The following is a 20,458-nucleotide window of genomic DNA, read 5'->3' on the forward strand; positions in this document are numbered from 1 at the left end:
GAGGGCTCCCGGACTATGAGAGAGGGCAGGCCAGGCTGAGGTACCCTACCCTCCAGTGCATGAATTTTCATGCACTGGGCCTCATATATATATATATGTGTGTGTGTGTTCAGAGGTCATAATAATCAGGCCACTCAGTGTATGTCTGTTTATATTTCAGTACCACACTGTTTAGACTACTGTAGTTTTGTAGCATTTTTTGTAATTACAAAATGTGGGTCCTCCAATTTGTTCTTTATATGATAATTTGGCTATTTGGGGTTCTTTTGCTATTCAGAAGATTTTTATGTTAATGTGGTCACATCTGTTTATGTTCTCCTAGCTTTAGGAGTTGTATCTGCAAACGTATTGCTATGAGAGATTTCTGAGATTTTTCTGCCTATGGTTTCTTCCAGCATTTTTATAGTTTCATGATTTACATTTAAGTCTTTATCCATTTTCAGTTTATTCTTGTATATGGTGTAAGCTGGTCTTGTTTCATTTTTTTTGCCAACACCCTTTATTGAAGAGATTGTCTTGGACAGTGTATAATATTTTTTATTTCAGACAATGTATTCTTTATTTCTTGTTGATCCCTTATTATTTCTTGTTGATCCCTTATTATTTCTAGTTGATCCCTTTCATATCCTCATAGGTCTTATCGACCTTTTCTAGGAAATTCTTGAAAAACCTTATAAGCGTGGTTTTGAACTCTATATCCAGTCACTTTTTGTCCTCCATTTCTTTCATTTGTGATTTGTTTCCTTGTCTCGGCATTTTCGCAGCTTCCCTGAGTTGGTACCCTTAAAAGTCTCTGTGTTCAGCTTGGATGGGGCGGAGTTTCAGGGTGGAGCCTACAGCCTTGGCTTCTGTCAGCCATGCCCTATGAGGCTCCTGAGTCTCAGTATTCCTCAGGGTCCTTCAGTACTCGTTGCAAGCACCTCTGAGAGGAAGGTGCCCTCGAGTTTTGCCTGCTTCCAAATAGTCTAGGCTCTTCCCCAATGAGCCCAGAACTGGGGTTCAGTTCAGTTGGAAGTGGGGTTGGAAGTGGGTTCAGAGTAGTCTGGAGCTTTTGTCTCCTTCCCGCTAGGGCAATCTAGCGGCATAGTCAACCGCCCACTCCCCTGGGTTTCTGCCTTACAGCCAGGCTCCCTCTGTATGAGCCTGGGTCCCCGTGATCTGGCCTAGAACTGGGGTTCAGTGTAGTCGGAACTGGGGCTCAGCACAGTCTGGAGCTTTTGTCTCCTTCCCAGTAGGGCAATGTAGCAGCAGAGTCAATGGTCCGTCCTCTGTGCGTAATGTGTGCGCCACCGGGGGCTCTGCCTTTCGCTGCTCCCCTGAGATTCCGCTTTACAGCCCAGGCTCCCTCTGTATGAGCCTGGGTCCCCAGAGTCTGGCCTAGAACTGGGGTTCAGTGATGTCAGATCTGGGGTTCATCACAGTCCGGAGCTTTAATCTCCTTCCTGCTAGGGAACGCCAGCCAGGCACTCAGCCTCCCCCTCCTCTCCGGCTCCGTCCTCTTCGTGCGCGGGCAACTTGTCTCTGTACCTTGGGCTTTTACAGCTCCTCTGAGTTTCCTCCTGGTTTTCTCTTTCCTTCTCATTGTAGAATTTCCAGTTAGCCAACTTTCCTGTAGTTCTGGGTAATGTCCATTTTGTATTTTAGTTGTATTTTATTGAAATTGTTGTGTAAGGCTGCAGTTAGGTGTTACCTATGCCTCCATCTTGGATTCTCCCCGTTGTCAAATATTTATTGAGCATAATGGCTTGGGTTGATTTCTGGAATCTGCTTTGTTTCATTGATCTATATGCCTGTTCTTGTGCCAGTACCAGGCTGTTTTGATTACAGTAGCTTTGTAGTATAACTTGATATCCAGTATTATGATTCCCCCAACTTTGTTCTTGTTTCTCAAGATTGCTGCTGCTATTTGGAGTCTCTCTCTCTCTTTTTTTTTTTTGTTTCATATATATTTTTGGAGTATTTTTTCTGAATATGCTGTTGGTATTTTAATAGAGATTTCATTGAATCTATAAATTACTTTGGGTAGTATGGAAATTTTAATGATGTTAATTTTATCAATCCATGAACATGGTGTATTCTTCCATTTGTTTATATCTTCCTTTATCTCTTTTTTCAATGCCCTGTGGATTTCCGAGTACAAGCCTTTTACCTCCTTGGTTAAGTTTATTCCTAAATTGCTTCTTCTTTCCTCCTCCTCCTCCTCCTCCTCCTTCTTCTTCTTCTTCTTCTTCTTCTTCTTCTTCTTCTTCTTCTTCTCCTCCTCCTCCTCTTCCTCCTCCTCCTCCTTTTCCTTCTCCTCCTCCTCCTCCTCCTCCTCCTCCTCCTCCTCCTCCTTCTTCTTTTATTTTGCAATGGTAAATGGGATTGTTTGTTTAGGTTCTCTTTCTGAGAATTCATTATTGGTGTATAAAACTGCCATTGATTTCTGCATATTAATTTTGTATCTTGTTGCATTGCCAAATTTATTTGTTAAATCTAGTAGTTTTTGGTAGAATCTTTAGAGTTTTCTATGTACAATATCATGTTGTCTGTGGGTAATGAGAGTTTTACTTCCTCTTTTCCAATTTGGATTTCTTTGATGCCTTTTATTTCTTCTTCTTGTTCAATTGCTGTGACTAGGACTTCCAGTGCTATGTTGAATAAGAGTGCTCTCCTATATAATAAAAGCCAAATATGCTAAGTGTCTGGTCTTCCAGTTAGCCATTCAACCAATCAAAGTGTAATATGCTAATGGTATGCTAAGGCTGCTCAACTGCTTGCTATGATATGCACTGACCACCAAGAGACAGAGGCTTCGATAGGTAGATTAGCTTGCTGCTGGGGTCTGGCTGATAGGAACTGATTGAGATGGGCTAGATGTGCCCTGGAGCCTTCCCGCGGTACCTCCCTGGCTGGCCAACCTCCTACATCCCTCCCAAACCCTGATCATGCACCAGTGGGGTCCCTTGGCCTGACTTGTGCCCTCTCGCAATCTTGGGGACCCCTTGGGGGATGTTAGAGAGCCGGTTTTGGCCTGATCCCACAGGCAAGGCCTCGGGATCCCATTGGTGCACAAATTTGTGCACAAGGCCTCTAGTATTAAGTATAAAGCTGTAAGCTGCCAGGCTGGGAGCGGTCAGGCCCGGAGCAGCAGCTGCCAGTCTGGGAGCGGCCAGGCCCGGAGCAGCCAGGCCCGGAGCAGCCGGGCCCAGAGCAGCCGGGTTGGGTGTGGCCAGGCCCGGAGCAGCAGCAGCCAAGCCTGGAGCAACCAGGTCGGGAGCGGCAGTGGCCAGACCCAGAGCAGCTGGTTGTGGAACGGAGCAGAGCAACAGAGGCCAGGCCTAGAGCAGCCAGGCCCGGAACAGCTCACTCCTCGCCTGCCCCCGCTCCAAGGCTGCCTCTCAGACATGGCTGGAAACTTTTGCGGGAACTTGAGGGTCTGCTGAATCAAGTGATGAAGGCTTAGATCTGGATGTGTTGGGTTAGTATAGCGCTGGGGTGTTGATCTGTGAGTGCCTTGTACGGGGCCTGGATGAGGTTGGTTGACCTATTTGGAAATGTCTTTTGTGTGAAGTGTATCATTGGGCATGTGGAGGTATTATTGATATGAGAAAATGCTAAGTAACTGATTTACTATCTGAAAAGGGATTTACTATCGGGGAAAGGGAGGGAGGAAGAGACTGAACATAAACTGTGCACCTATGGATGAGGACAATGGGGGAGGGGAAAGGGGCAGAGGGTGGGGTGGGAACCTGGTGGAGGGGGGAAGAAATGAGGAACCTTTGTAATAATATGAACAATAAAGATTGATTTAAAAAAAAAAGTATAAAGCTGTAGCAGTTATGTGAGTGTGGTTATAACTACTGGACATCTGAGAACTAATTCATTCATAGATGGCAACTTAATCAATGTCAGTGTTATAGATTAATAGGAGGGATGAGTTTTTCAATGAACAGTGCTGTGATGAATTATTATCTAGGGCAGAAAAGACATATAGAATTGACTTCTGTCTTCCACTGTATTAAAAAATTAGCTACACTATTAAACACATTTTTAAATCACTTACATCAATGATAATACAATGTCATTATATAATGATTTTTTAATTTTTTAAATTGATTTCAGAGAAGAAGGAAGAGGAAGAGAGAGAGATAGATAAAAGTATCAATGATGAGAATCATTGATTAGCTGCCTCATATAAGTCCCCCCATTGGTGATCAAGCCTGCAACCCAGGCATATGCCCTTGACTGGAATTGAACCCAGGACCCTTCAGTCCACAGGCCAAACCAGCTAGGGCCATAATGATTTATTGATAAATGAAGAAGGCAAAATTTCCAGAGGAAGGAAAACATGATGTGGGAAGATATTTGATTTCTCTAAGGGAGTTGGTTTCAAGTTAAAGATCATCCTATTAGGGAACAGAAAGTAAGGATAATGCTTCATGCTAGTGAGATATTTAGGTAGGGAACTCAAGAGGACAAAATAGAACCGTAGCAACTCAGACCCATGGAAACAGTAAAAATCAGGTGGAAAATATTAACTGTGGTGGTGGCCTCAAATATTGAATGATTTAGGTTCAAATAGTGATGCTGTTCTCTATGAGGCTGGGTTTCAGGTGTTCATAGGGTAATTCTAGCTGCTCATTCCGGGCCACGATTTCCTTTTCCAAGTTGTCCAAATCTGTCTGAAACTGCCTTAAAACAGCCTTGGGCTCAGGACCTGAGAAATACTCTTCTTTGTGATGCCCCAGTGGTACCTGAAGCAGAAAGAAAGGACCAATCATCTTCTAGTTCTAAGAAAAAGGGACCCAAACTCCTGTCTTTCATCCTATAGTCTCCTTGTCAGTCATTAGTCCCCTCAGAATTCCAGAGGTCCCCTCTCACCATGTCTGGATGCGGACAGCTAAGGAGCCATGCGGAAGCCATTTGAAGACTGGTCTGCCAGACATTAGGTAGTGAGCCCATCACTGTGTCCATTGTGATATCTTCCTTGGTGGTGGGTGGGGGCATCCGCATTGAGCTTGGGGCATTAGGGACCCAGAAATACCAGTCCAACTAGAAAAAGAAGAATCTGGAGTCACTCAGAAACTCTGATTCAGGACCCTGGACCCCAACTCTGTTCCTCAAGTGTCCCCTAGACCAGACACTTCCTCTCACAGACCCAGGCTCTTAGTTTTCCATACCTGGCTCTGGTTGATTGCTGCATGCTGGGCAGTGCATGTGAAGATACACATGGTAAGGAAATGGCAGAGCTGAGCTCGAGACTGGAAGGACACAGGGAAACCTAGAGAAAAGAACAAAGCTTTAGACACGGCAGTACCAAAGGAGATAAGGAAATAAATGCTGATATCTTGGCATGTCTATATGTTAGAATTAGGGAGTGTTCATTCATTCATTTATTTAAAAAGTCATGAACTATTATGTACCAGATATTATATTCCCATCAATATTATATAGGCACTGGGAATATGATGGTGGACAAAACAGACTGTAATAGGGAATAATAATAATAATAATAGTAATAAACAGAATAACTAAGTCAAATTACATGCAGTTTGTTAGATAGTGACCCTATATAATAAAAGGTTAATATGCAAATTGACAGGACAGTGGAATGACCAGTCACTATGACACACACTGACCACAAGAGGGCAGACACTCAATGTAGCAGCTTCCCCTTGGTGGTCAGCATGCTCCCACAGGGGGAGCACCTCTCAGCCAGAAGCTGTGCTCACAACTGGTGAGCCCAGCGGCAGTGGCAGGAACCTCTACCACTGCCATGGCAGCACTAAGGATGTCCAACTGATGGCTTTGGCCCGCTTCCATAGTTGGACATCCTAAGGCTCCCGAACTGTGAGAGGGTGCAGGCCTGGCTGAGGGACCACCCTCTCCCCGCCCCCTCTCCCCAGTGCACAGATTTCGTGCACTGGGCCTCTAGTAAGAATATAAGTAAGTTAAGGAAAAGAGATATGAGATGTAAAGAGGGGTAGTTAATAATTTAGTCAAAAGACCAGTCCTTGCTTTGCTGCTGACTAACTCATTACCTTGGACTGACTGTTTAGCTTCTCTGAGTTTCTGTTTATTTTACTATGAAAATAGAGATAATAATAGTTACCTTATAAAGGGACGGTTCATGCAAAAGCCCCTCAGTCCATTGTAGGTATGTTTGTTTATAAGGTGGGGAGTGGGTAGGGCCAAGAGGCTGGTTGGTCAAATATCCAGTGTTCAAAAGTGTTAAAAGCAACAGGAGAGAGGTAGACACCCAAAATAAAATGGCACAGGCTCCACACAAAGGAGGATATCCATGTGGCTACTAAACCTAGGACAAGTTCCTCGGTTCTATCAGTCACTGGGAGAATACAACTTAAACTCATATTGTGAAAACATAACATATTCACAATGTGACCAAAGCATTTTTTCAAATATTTGAGAAGATACTGACTACACCTCATACTCTGTGGAGGGAGAGTAAATGTATACAAGCACATTGGAAAACTGTCAGAAACCACTAAAGCAGAACATACACATATCCTATGACCATCAATTTCACTTCTAGATACACACCCAACAGAACTGTACACATGACATTGTTCACAGCAGCAGTGACATTAATAGCCTCGAAATGGAAACAAACCAAATGCCCATCAATGGAAGAAAGGAAAAAAATAAAGTCCACCATATTCACAAAATGGAATAATATACAATGAGAACAATGAAATACATGCTACATTTTGTAACAGCATGGGTAATTTTCAAACATATTTTGCGACAGTATTGAGTGCATTTTTGTGTTTTCATTTGTGTAAAGTTCAAACAGGTAAAACTAACCTGCACAGTATGAAGTGGTTACCTTTGGATGGGCAAGGGGTTTCTTGGGAGCTGTTTGTTTATTCTTTGATAGATATGTCACCTTACTAAAAGTTCAAGTTGTAAGCCAATGATTTATAACATTAATTTTTCTTTATGTTTATTTTATTTTAATAAAATTTTCACCCCCCCCCCCAAAAAAAAAAAAAAAAAAAACAGTTAAGAAAGCCGAGGTTGCTCTCCTATTTTCAGAAAGTAGTTTCAGGTATCTGGGCTATAATGCAGAATAAAAGAGAAGTCATAGACTGGTGTTGGTGCTGAAACAGCATCAATTCACTGTCTCATCCACTCAATTTACAGTTGAGATGCTGCTCAGGGCGTTTAAGAACCTGCTCACCTATTACACTTGCTGATTAAACTGGGAAGATAAGTTTTTGGAGTGTGGCATATGATTATAATCTTTTTACACTAGAGGCCTGGTGCATAAAATTTGTGCACTGGGATGGGGATCCCTCAGCCTGGCCTGCGCCCTCTCACAGTTCAGGAGCCATCAGTTGAACATCCTTACTGCTGCTGTGAGCCTGGGTGTGGTGGCACTGTTCAACGAAAAGCTGGCTCACTGCTCCTTAGTGCTGTCCCTGCTCCCGCCCACTGGTAGGGGGGTGGTGATTGGGGGCCTGGACTGTTGGGGGAAGGCCCTCATGGGAGGTTGAGGTGCCTTGCTCCCACCCTGTCCCACCTCTGTGGAGGCGCCGGGACTGCACCGCTTCTCTCCCACCACTGTGCGGTTTATTTAGCATATTAGCTCTTTATTATAAAGGATTGATTGCTTTACACATGTTTCTACTTTTCACATTCAATATTCATTTGGGACAAGAGTTATATTCACTTCAGAGAAAGGATATTAAAAGTCAAAGAGATTAAATGGCTTTCTCAAGGCATAGGTCTAGGAAGAGAATATCTTAATGCATGCCTTTAATGAGAGTGATGAGAGAGTGATGATGAGAAAGAACCATGAAAGCTGAGGGAGAATGGTGTGGGTGCAAGTGGTTAAAGCTCACAGCTAAATAAGTATTAAAAGTGCTCTGATGTGGATATTTCGTGGGGAGAAGCATGAAAGAGAAAATGAGAAGGGTCACTTGGATCATGTGGAACCTGATGGACAGAGCTGAAACATACTACAGAGATTTTGGTCATAAAGGGCTTTTGAGGTGTTCTTGGATGAATGGGAAAGGTATAGCTCCATATACTTTGAGATATGACTCCACTCCCTGGTATGGATGTGGCTTAATGAAGTGTGTGTTCTCAGGGCCTGATTATAAGTAATAGCTCTTAGCTGTTGGTTACAGTTATCACACGGAGGGTGAAGGGATTCAAGGTATTGGTGTGAAGAGCTAAAGCATGATTCAAAACAGTCCCAGCTAGCCTATGTGTACTAGAGAGAGGAATATGAATCCAGGAAGAGCTCAAGAAAGGCCATTTCTTTTTTATGGATAAAAAATGGGGTAGCAGAGCCCAGCTAACATGGCTCAGTGGTTGAGCATCTACCTATAAACCTGGTCATGGCTAGATTCTTCTGTTCAGGGCATCTGCAGGGTTGCCGGCTTGATCCCCACGGTGAGGCATGCAGGAAGTAGCCGATCAATGATTCTCTCTCATAATATTTCTATCTCTCTCTCCCTCACCCTTCTTCTCTTCAAATCAATGAATATTTTTTTTATGGGGTAGGGGACTTGAAGGTAGTTCACTGGTGAGGAGAGCACTTTTGCCTAAGAAACTTGAGTCCCAAGGATCATGGTACTAAGTTTGAATTTAAGTTAAAATATATACAGTATTGAGTCTACATTTATAAATGGCCCTGCACTATGGCAGGCAGGATGTCTGAATCCTCTGAGAGTGTCAGACAGTTGCAAGAGGGAAAGAGGAGGAAAAGGTAGGGTGGGATTTCATGGACTTTGGTGGGAATAATCTCCCTATTCTAGCCTTAAGTAGGAAAATAAGATAATAATTAGAAGATAACCTGGCAGGACCTGGGCAGATTCCCTATTAACTATGATTCTGGCCTTATTAGTCCCTATCGCAGGTTAGGGGCATCTAAGAAGAGGCATGGGATCTCTGAAGAGAACAGTCCTTGGGTTTCTAGAATTGTCCTGAGACTTAGGAAGTGGGAATGAGAATAAGATGCTCCATGTGTGGAGGGTCAGGGATGATGAGGGGTTGGGGTCATGGTCCCAGAAGAGCAAGGCTGAAAAGGGCCTCTGGTCAGAGGGTTTAAGGTGCTCCCTTCTCTGGGGAGGGATCTTACCTTGGTCCTGGGCCTGGCACAGCCCCACCTCCGTGATCTCCCGACACCAGGCCTGCAGCTCAGGGTCCCCTCTCACAACGTCATCCCCGTGGTAGAAGAGGTGCACAATCCCCTCCACGTACCTGCCCAGAAAAGGGAGCTGAGCTCCTTGAGACGAGAAGGCTCTACTCTCTGGCTGCTCCTCCTTTTCTGTGGTGTCTATCCAGCTGATTCTCACACTACCCGGGAACAGAACTGACAAGATTTGACTTTTGGGACATTCTGGAGCTCTTTCTACACATTAGTTTAGAAAAGAAGGAAATGTGTGGCATTACTTTTAAGAATTCTGCCTGGTCAATGTACCTCAGTGATTGAGTGTGGACCTATGAACCAGGAGGTCACAGTTCAATTTCCAGTTGTGGCATGTGTCTGGGTTGCTGATTAGATCCCTAGGAGGGGCCAGCAGGCAGCAGCCAATCAATGATTCTCTCATCACTGATTTTTTTTTTTTTTAATCTCTCTCCCTCTCCCTTCCCCTCTGAAATCAGTACAAATATATTAAACTAGAGGCCTGGTACACACATTCGTGCACAGGTGGGGTCCCTCGGCCTGGCCAGGAATCAGGGCCGATTGAGGCTGAGTCAGCCAGGGGAAGGGTCCATGGGAGGCTGGCCGGCTGGCTGGGGGGAGGAACCATGGGACATCAGGGGGCTGGCCACCACCTCCATTGGGCTGATTGGAGAGGGCAGCCAGCTGTGGGGAGAAACCAGAGGACATTGGCCAGATGCAGAAAGTTGGCTGTGGGAGTGCACTGACCACCAGGGGCTGCTCCTGCATTGAGTGTCTGTCCCCTGATGGTCAGTGCATATCATAGCAACTAGTCAACTGGTCATTTGGTTGTAACAGTCACTTAGGCTTTTATATATATAGATAATAAAGAAAAAGAAATCCAAACATATGATTTATAGTCACTCTTCATAACAAAATCCCTGATTCCACCAGATCCCATAGTTTCACTCACCCACACAAATCTACTTACTTACACTGTTTATTTCAACCTTCCCATCCTCAGACCCTACCCACCATCTCTTCACTGTTCCTTATCTCTTCTCAATTGACTCCTTTGCTTCTCCTTTCTGGACTTTCTTCTTTCATATTCCTTTGGCCTCATGGTGACCTCAGGTTAAAGCCCCATTCTCACTGTTCCCAATGTCCTTTTATTGTATTTCTCCAACTCTCACCCACCGAGCAATGATCTCCCAGAGCTGTAAAGCATCATGGGCATAGAGGGCACTTGGGATTCCCAGCAGACCCCGGTCAGCCAGATCGTCAGGAGGACAGAGGGAGCGGTAGGTCAGCTGAGTCATGGCCCGACGGAGCACCTGTATATGGCCTCCTCCACCTGTGCTCCATCCCTGTGACAATAGAAATGAGGGGTTCTGAAGGGACTAATAGAACTAGAAAACATGGCATAGTATGTAAAGTGGAGAGATGTGGCCTTTTCAGATTCAAAGACATTGGTATGAAGAGGCAAGGCTCCTGGGTTAAAGGGTCAGGACAGTCACACAGGTGGCCCCAGAATGCTGAAAGTAACAGGAGGTCGTGCAGACTTGGGTGATTGGGTGGCCCTACAATCCATCTCCTTACCTTATCAAATATACCTCCATCTGAGATGAGTTGGTTCCGTGCCCTGGTGTTGATGTCCAGGGTGTAGCGGGTGTGTGGGATCAGGAGCTGGATGGAGAAGGGTGGAGGGGTGCTTTATGGAGGACATGCTTGGATCCTTCTTTATTAGTGAGCAGCACTCAGCATGTGGCTTTCTCTCCCTCTTCTCTTGATGCTTTCCTACCTGCTGGTGCCTTTGCCAGGTAGCCTCCTCCCTCTCTGATCTCTTAGTCTTATATTCTCCCATTGCTCTGTGAGTTGAGCTTTGGAGTCTGACTGACCTGGACTTTAATATACACTTCACCACTTACTTTGAAACTTGACCAAGATTATAAACCCTCTAAGCATCTATCCCTTTATCTCTTTGCAAGGGATGACAATAGGGTATCATTAAGGGTGCTGCGATGATCTTTATATGTATAACATATGTGTAATGTATGAGAGTGTTCAGAACATTGCCTATCACACAGACATCTTTTAGTAGCAGCTCTTTTTTAAAAATATATTTTTATTGATTTTTTATAGAGAGGAAGGGAAAAGGATAGAGAGTTAGAAGCATTAATGAGAGAGAAACATCAATCAGCTGCCTCCTGCACACCACCTACTGGGGATGTGCCTGCAATCAAGGTACATGCCCTTGACCGGAATCGAACCTGGGACCATTCAGTCCACAGGCCGACGCTCTATCCACTGAGCCAAACCCGTCAGGGCTTAGTAGCAACTCTTATCATTACCTTTATTATTCCCACCTTGAGTATAGGTGTCCTTTGAGAATTAGTCCTTTAATTTTTTATATTTTAAAATAAATTTTCTAGCATACATATCTATACAGTTTAAACTAGCCTTTCTATTAATTTTCAAAGCTGCTCATCCAACCTCTAGTTGTTTTACTCTTGCATTTTTAAAATTTCAGGGTTGAGTTGGGTAGGGTACTTTCAGTCAGAATTAAAGGAACCTTATTGATATATCCTCTTTAATGGCAGAGGGGCTATTGTCAAATCTCCTCCCTCCCCAATTAGGCACTGTTAGTTAGGGCCCTCTCTCCTGATTTCCCTTTGCCCTGAAAAAAGGCCATCTGATCCTCATGTGCATTTCCTTTTGTCTTAGACATTTTTTTCTTAGACTGATGGAGTCATGAAACATTGTTATTTATGTGAGTTGGTGATGCTGCAGAGAGGGAAGGACCTGATCCAACTGATATCATTGGTACCAACATAACAAAGCAACTCACATTGGTCTGAAACCCCAGAAAGACCACTAAAGATGCTGAGGGTCATAGGAAACCCCAAGTCTACATGAGGAGGGAAGAAACCAGAAGACAAAGAACTATTCATAATGGCAAGAACTACTAGTTTTTTGTTGTTGTTGAATTTAGCCTGTGTCATGCTGTTCTATTATCCCACATCAACTCCATGATGGAGGGCCTATTATCCCCATTTAGAGATGAGGACCCTGAGTGCACATCTGGTGAGAACTGAGGCCAGGATTCAGGATGCAAACACCAGCAGTCTGAATGCACAGCCTGCACAGGTAACCTTTATGAAGGGGGCAGGCCTAGCCCTCCTGGTAGCCTGATAACAACTCAGCTGTTTGCTGTGGGATGAAATTGTTATGGAGAGGGGAGACAGATATAAAGGAGGCTGTGGAAGAGGGGTTTTGAAATGTAAAAGTTGGTTCAAAATATAGAGCAAATGGTGATGAAAAAGCATCATAAAGTCAACTACTCCAACATCAAGGGATTCTTTTAAGGTCTATTTTGTCTATGCTACCCCTGGACCCAAAGGGATCATTGCTACCAATGGACAGGTTTGGAGATGAAGGTGGGACTCCTGGAAGAAATACAATTCAGATGTTCTACCCAGCATGCACACACATATCTTGCCACCCCTTCCAACTCCAGGTTCCTAAAACCAAACATATCATCTTTGACTTCAAAATGGGCTTCTGCTGAATGTATTGTTTCTGACAATTGTTCTGGTTCATAAGTTTGTGTTATTTTGCTCCTGCTGCTAATGTCATCAAGATTTCAAAAATGTTTTTAAAGGAAACACATGGCTAATTTTGCTGCCTTCTGCTTAGCAATAAATTCTAGACTCACTGTTTTATAAAATTATTGTATTTCTGGATCAGGATAACTGTATTGACTGGGTGGGCTCCTAGTTGTTGCAGCAGCTCAGACCTCTGAGCTTTCTCTTCAGTCATGTACTCAGCATGCTGCAACTACTATTTCCTCTCATCACAAGGTCTTTACATTTTCCTTTCCATTGCTCTAACTACCATGTCACGCACCTCTGTCACTGGTCAGTAAAATAACCTTTGGGACTGGTCTTTTATCCCTTTGACCTTCTACTTAATGAATCCTAAATTGTGGTGGAATATTCTACAAAAAAATATAGTGTTTATTGCTTTCTGTCTTTATTTCAGCTTTATATTCAGGTTTTGTTCTCTGGCTATTTTTTTTATGTGTAGCGTTTGTCTTGCTAGTTATATGCTAGCTCTGTGAAAGCAGAGCAATAAGTTTTGTTTATTAAATTACATTCCTGCTCTACAGCAGACTCTGCTGGAGAATATCAAGCTGCCTTACAATAAGAGCTCAATATATGCTAAGTAACTTGGTTTAATACAATAGATGGCATCTCTCTGTATTATTTCTTCAAACTGTTTAAGAATCTATGATTATCTCAAAGTAAAATAATTTAGACATTAGAAATAAAGCCACAAGGGCAAGATCCTGTCACAATAATTTCCTTTTTTCTGTTCACAAATTGCTATAAAGATTTTTTTATTACAATAATATGGACATTCATTCAATTAGAAGAAGCTTTGTTAATTTCCTCCCAAACAGGTGGCTGATGCTTTTTAAATCCTAGAGAGGAGACATGGAAGATAGAGGATGTACCTTGAAGACAGGGTGCAGTCCTGGGAGGCACCTCATGGTGGCCACAGCGATGACCTCACCCAGCAGATGAATGTTCATCAAGTGATACTGGAGTTCATGAACGTGGAAATCTGAACTTCGGACCCACATCTTTGCCAGGAGCCAGGCAAGGGGAGGATCTGAGGGCAGGAACAGTGGTGGGGTGGGGCAGCTGGGGCTGGGAGGCTGGATCTGAAACCAAGAGGAGCTAAGCATTCATTGGCTTCTTCCTATGTTAGAAGCTATGCTTATTATTCTGGGGGAAACACTGGTGACTGATTATTGTCTCCCAGGGATTATAATATAGTTGGAGGAATGAAGGCCCTTCCACTCATCCTCTCAAGTGCTGTGGGGAAGTGTCAGTGCCATGATGCTCAGGTTCAAAGCAGGAGGAATTGGAAAGAGATGTCTAGTATGACTGAGGGAAACTTGATGAGGGTGAGAGTTAGGATGGTAGAATCAGAAGGAGAAGGTGGACACATGAGATAAATAACAGTTCCTATGAACTGATTGATGAGAACAGTAAGTGTGAAAACACATTATAACCAAGGGAGAAAAGATGTCTAAGAAAGAAGGAATATTTCATAGATTTATAGGTCAGAAAGAGATTAAATAACTGTAGGTAAGAAGCAAATGAGACCATTATGACTCACAAAAATGCAATTTCACGTGAGTTGTGAGTAGGCTGTAAGGTAGAAAGGAGATATTGGATACAAGGATAGATGTCACTGATTGAGGCAGTGGTGGGTGACAGAGCCTGCTGTCTTTGTCTGTTGGCAGAGGTTGGGGATGAACACAGAGCAGTGTTGGGCAGAGGTTTCTGAGGACACCTCACCTGGATGACCATGGGGAGCAGCTTCCCACTGGGCTCCATCTTCAGCATGACAAGGGGGGCAGACAGGTACTGCTTCTCTCCTTGAATCACGTTGGCTGGAATTCCATCAAGTAGGATGCAGTCAGCCTCAAACAGGGAACCATTCTAAGGAAAGAGGAATGAATCCAGGGTTAGAGTTGAAAGCATACCTCCACAGGTCCAAGGCAAAGGGAAAGAAATGTAAAGACATCCACTCTCTTGCCATTATCCCCTATCAGTATCTGAGTCCTAGTTGCAGAACTGAAGGAAGCACCAGAGCATCAAGTTCAAGTTCTCTTATTTTACTGAGAGGGCTAGACCCCATGAAAGGAGGCAGGAGGCTTCCTTAGAGACATGCTTGTCTGTGTCAGAGGCAGTTTTAGGGTTAAGTATGCCCATTGCTTCTGTCCCACAGGTATGCCCAGCTCTCCCCTGGTCAGGCTGCCCAAGCTCCTTTCCCCACCATCTTCTAATGGTCAGCTTTATTGGCAGAATCCAGCTTCGATGCTTTCCCTACATTTTCACCTCTAGGTTTTCCCAGCAGAGGACTCTATACCCAGGGACAGTGGGTTACCACAATCTCCCTTTCCAGACTCAACTTTGGTTCTGCCCCTTCATAACCCCACAGACAGGGAGAAGACACTCGGGGACTGGAGGCTGTACCTGGAGTTCTTTCTCCAGCTGGGCCTGAAGCTCCTCCATCCCCGAGGGCAGCACCAGCCGGGAGGGCAGAGAGGTGGAGCGTCTCAGCAGCATGGGGTTGGCGCCATTGAGGAACTGGTAGCCAAAAAGCTCATCTTCCTGCCAGCGCTGGTGAACCTTCTCTGTGGGGTCAGAGTGGAGGTTAGAAGGAGGATATTCACCATAACCTGATGTTTTTCTCTGTTAGGCTCTATTATAGGGCTTTAATCACATGACTCCTCCATACCCAGCCCACATGTTTTCATTCATGAGGCCTTTGTGAGATCCCCAGCTCTCAAATTATTTTTTGGCAAGAAGTTTGGAGACTATGCAATGTGACACATACCTCATTAATAGGGTCATCAAGGGGTTATGGGGACCTGGACAAACAACTGACCAGCCAGGGCAGTCTTTTGTCCCCAGAAGATCTGGTCAAAATCTTCCAGGCGTTTCCAGGGGCTTGGGAAGGTGTAAACATATTTGAGGACCATCTCCATAAGCCTAAAGCAGATACCAAGGGTGAAACCATCAATTTACCAAATCTTGTTTCTGGATCTACCAGCCCCACTCCACTCTGACCATTTCCTCACCCTCCAATCACTGTCCATTCATAGTGAAGCCTCTTCTGCTCATGGAACCTCATATTTGAAGGCAGATCATCTATAGTGTCTGCAGCAATTGTCATGGGTAACCCTTCCTTCCAGGTGGCCCAGCTAAGATATGGGGACAAAGGTTAATGGAGGGGGTAGAAGTCATTGATGGAGCAAGTTGTCAGGGAAGGGGTACAGCTGGGAGGTTTCTAATAGGGTGGTCACCAGTAGATTTTCTGTCTTTCCTCCAGTTCCTTTTCTCGATGCTTCTGGAAGACATCCAAGGTATTGTTTCCTGCCAGGTGGGCTGAGGAGACAACAAAGCAATTCTCCTCAGTGGATTCTCCAATCTCATGATATGCCCTGACTCCTTCCAGTGTTCTGTTTACTTTTATTTTTAAATTGTTGACAGTATTATAGATATCCCTCAATTATTCCCTCCATTCTATCCCCCTCTCTGCCCCCACCCCACTTGAGGCCTTCACCACACTATTGGCTGTATCCATAGTTATGCATGTATGTATATAAGTTCTTTTGTTCTAATCTTTTTCCATCTCCATTCACTCAACACCCCACCTCTGAGTATGTCAGTCTGCTCCATGCTTCTATATCTCTGGATCGATTTTGTTCATCAGTTTATTGTGTTCATTAGATTCCACTTATAAGTGAGATCATGTGATACTTGTCTTTCTCCAACTGTGATACTTATTCTTTCACTCAGAATAATATTCTTTAGGTCTATCCATGCTGTTGTTTGGGTAAGAAATCCTTCTTGTTTATAGCTGCAAACTATTCCATTTGTAAATATACCACAGCTTCTTTATCCACTCATCTAATGATGGACACTTGATCTGTTTCCAGATCTTAGGCATTATAAATAATGTTGTAATGAACATAGGGGTGCATATATTCTTTCTAATTGGTGTGTAGGGCTTCTTAGGATATATTTCTGGAAGTGGGATCACAGTCTTCTATTTCCTAACTGTATGGCAACATATTCTTTTGTTTTTTTTCCTCTCTGGCTCTGCTTAGTCCCCTAGTCATTCATCTTTTCTCACTCCCTTTTCTTAATTTCACCAATCTTCAATCTCATATTTTTCCTGAGAGGAAAATCCAATTTCTTTTGTCACCCTATTGTAAACCTTAACTAAAATTTTCCTATCTACCGCTTTTCTTCATCACAGGGGCTATAAATTTCTTAATCAGCTGAAAAGTCCATACTTATCTGACATTACTCCATATTCCTTTGTTAATTTCTCCTGTCCTGGTCCTTCCCTGTCCACACCTTAAGCTGTTCTCCAAAATGACATATTTCAAGTTACGCACACTTACATCCTCTGACCTCAACCTACTTCCACAGTCACCTGTTCCCTGGGATAAGATATTCTCTATGTGCCAAACCAAATAGTGGATCCATATTGCTACTTTATCTGGCTTCATCTCACCTGTCCTAGACTGCACATAGTTTATAGTTGGTTACCTGGCTTAATCCTGCCCTCATCTATACCTATACTTACTTGTGCCTCAAAGATATTTAGTTTAAGCTTCCATTCTTACCTGTCATTTTCCTAAATTGTCTCTCATACTCATTTCCTAAGGTAGCAGATTCTCTCTTTGCTGTCCTCATTCATCCCCACCCTAGTCAGAGTGCTTCCTGGTCTCACAGTTTTCTTTCATGAAAACATGGAACTCAACTCTTCACAAACCAGTTCTCCACATCATATCATTTATTTGCTCCCCTTCCCTGCCTCCTCTCAAGGGTCCCTGTGCTAGCCTCACCTGTCCCTGCCCTAACTTGTTCCCAGTCACATAGAGATTTCATTTCCCCTTTATTTTGGCTCTTCTGCTTCCCAGCATGGCTTAACTTCCCTTTCCCTCTGCTCACCTTTTGGGAGGTGGGATCTACACATCACTCATTTCCCTGTCCAGTGGCATTTCCAGCCTTTGTAATTCCATGTATAACTTCTCTATTTTCTGCTTTGTCCACCTTTAACCTGCTGAGCATGCACTATTTCAACCCCTAGGACCTTCCTCAATGCTATCCCCTATCTTTCTCTTCCCTGTACAGTGTACACCCTAAGCCCTGCACCCACTTCCCCGAGGTGGTCCTTACCAGTGCCCTCGGGCAGGGTCAGCAGGCCCTCGCCCTGCACCCAGCGGTAGCAGGGGAAGGCGGCCTCCTCCAAGGCTCCCGGGCCCTGCACGGTGATGCGGTCGCAGAACCAGGCGTCGTCCACCAGAGAGTGGTGTTTGCGCAACTTCACGAACTGCAGTGGCCCCAAGTCCTGGGGAATGTCCTGCTCAAACTCCTCCACCTGTGGGGACCAGAACCTGGTAGACCTGGAACTCGGGGTGAGGCCTGAGTGTTTTTTATTGAGGACTGAGCATCATCACCTACCCTGTCCATAAACTGAGCTCTCCCCGCGCTCTCTCAGAGGACCTTCCCTTTGACCACTGATCCCAGAGTGATACTGGATCACTTAGGGAGGTAGTGGAGGCTGTGTGGATCACAGTCTCGGACAGGGAGAGACGGGTTGAGCTCAGCTGGGCTCTGGCTCTGAATCTCTAACCCACCTAGCTGCTGGGGTCCCTTCTCACTGGCAGTTCCAGAGCGAATGCCCATCACTGGCTCCTAGCCTCCAGCGTCCTGCCCGCCCTCATGCATTGAGCCCCTCTTTCCTGCCCACCTGGCCCCGCGTTGGCCTCAGCTGCAGCTCCAGCTCTGCCTCCCCGCGCTCCCCCACCAGCCACAGCTGCACGCGGTTGAAAGACCCAGAGAAGGGCCAGGCCCCAGTGGCCACGCGGATGCGGTAGCGGCCCATGGCAGCAGGTGGGCTCTCCTGGGTGGCAGAGGTCCCTTTATTGGTACCAAAGATTCCGCAGCCAGGCTTTCTCCTGCTGCCTCAGTACGAGTCCAGGGCTTAATAAAGCCGGAGTTGGTGTTCCAGCCCACTGCAGGACTGGGCCTCACCCTAGACAACGCAAATCTGAGATTAGCCCAGAGAGAGGGAAGTGGGGGGAAAGCAGCTGCTCCTCTCAGCCAAGTGCTGAGAAGTGAGATCAGGAAAAAGTTGAGGGGCTGAGCCTGGGTGGGACAAGAAAGAGAGAGCGGGGGAGGGAGAATACACCCTGGGCTCTCATGTCCCCTTCTCTCTACTTCCGGGGCAGTTTTACAACTGATAGCATTTTCTGAAGGGGCCCTATTCTTGCTGGCAGTGCTTGATGTCTTTGGGCGATTGTACCCACTTCCTCTTTACCTCTGAGGTCTGCTTGCTGAAGGAGCATTGGGATTGTCATCGTGGGCCATAGAAGGCCTGTCTTCTTTTAAAAAATATTTTAAAAATGTTTTTTTTTATTTAAAAAATTTATTTATTTTTGTTAATCCCCTCTTGAGGATATTTTCCCATTGATTTTTAGAGAGAGTGGAAGGGAGGGGGAGAGACATACACAGAGAGAAACATCTATGTGAGAGAAACACATTGATTGGTTGCCTCCCACAGGCGCCCGGACTGGAACCTGGATAGAGTCTGCAATGGAGATAGGTGCCCTTGATGGGAATTGAACCAGGGACCTTTCAGTCTGAGTGCTGATGCTCTGTCCACTGAACAAAACTGGCTAGGGTTAAATATGTTTTCTAAGGATTTCAGAGAGAGGAAGGAAGAGGGAAAGAGAGATAGGAAAGAGATAGAAACATCTGTGATGAGAATCATCCATCAGCTGTCTCCTGAATGCCCTCACTGGGGATTGAGCCTGTAGACCTGACATATGCCCTGATGGAAATCAAAAGGTGACTTCCTGCCCTAACTAACTGGTTTGACTCAGTGGATAGAGCATTGGCCTGCGGACTGAAAGGTCCCAGGTTTGATTCTGATTAAGGGCATGTACTGTGGTTGTGGGCACATTCTCAGTAGGAGGTGTGCACGAGGCAGCTGATCAATGTTTCTCTCTCATCGATGTTTCTAACTCTCTAACATTCTCCCTTCTCACATATATTACTCAGACCAAAATCAATAGCCACAATTCATATTCATATCAGTTCCTCATGCCCTCCCATGTTCCATGAGTGTGATGCAGGTGGGACTAGGTGAGTGACAGCACATAGAGTGGGCTGCATTTTAGGGGAGGACCACTGAGTTTGGGGAACTCACCACCTTTGTGGTAAGCAGATCCATGTCCATTCTCTGTCTACTGAAACATTACTTCATCACTCAGGGTTGCTCACTGCGGAAACAACCTTGATAAATATCTGAAGTAATGAGATCTCAGGGCTTTGCATTTCTGACATACCCAGTAGGAAGACATAGGGCATGCAGGGTCCATGGCAGATCACCCATCCCAATAGAATGACATGCTTTATCTGCTTAACCTCTTCCAAAAGCTTCATAATGAATATAAAATAAAACGTAAGTTCCTCACCAAGGTGTGGTTGCCATAGTTAAACCTACTCTTCGTTTAATGAGGAAATACATAGAAAAAAGGAAGTACATAAATGCAGCCAGAAGAAAGTTTTGTGTACATTAAGATGGCAAACCCATGAGTTTTGATAGAGCATGCCTTATAACTTTCTGTGAATCCAGGACTATAGCAGTGAGGCTATTATCCCAGGCTCTTTGCCCTACGTGTGTGTGTGGGGAATCTTCACTCTGCTGAGTCCTGTGACCACTAAACATCTAGCACACCTC

General features: G+C 44.7%; 1 protein-coding gene across 1 annotated transcript; it reads right to left on the reverse strand.

Annotated features, from left to right (window-relative positions):
* Positions 1-4,556: 4,556 nt before the first annotated feature.
* On the reverse strand, positions 4,557-18,680 carry LOC118726720 (polyunsaturated fatty acid lipoxygenase ALOX12-like). Its single transcript, XM_045586682.1, has 14 exons — positions 18,464-18,680; positions 17,890-18,091; positions 16,002-16,083; positions 15,777-15,899; positions 15,584-15,687; positions 15,169-15,329; positions 14,488-14,631; positions 13,635-13,844; positions 10,718-10,804; positions 10,316-10,485; positions 8,972-9,213; positions 5,163-5,263; positions 4,948-5,034; positions 4,557-4,736 (listed from the first exon to the last, which is right to left on the reverse strand). Exons 1-14 carry the CDS (start codon positions 18,596-18,598, stop codon positions 4,557-4,559), a joined length of 2,028 nt encoding a protein of 675 aa, XP_045442638.1. The 5' UTR covers positions 18,599-18,680.
* Between the last annotated feature and the right edge of the window lie 1,778 nt (positions 18,681-20,458).

This window comes from Pipistrellus kuhlii, unplaced genomic scaffold, assembly GCF_014108245.1.
Source record: "Pipistrellus kuhlii isolate mPipKuh1 unplaced genomic scaffold, mPipKuh1.p scaffold_m20_p_23, whole genome shotgun sequence".
NCBI classification, from domain to species: domain Eukaryota; kingdom Metazoa; phylum Chordata; class Mammalia; order Chiroptera; family Vespertilionidae; genus Pipistrellus; species Pipistrellus kuhlii.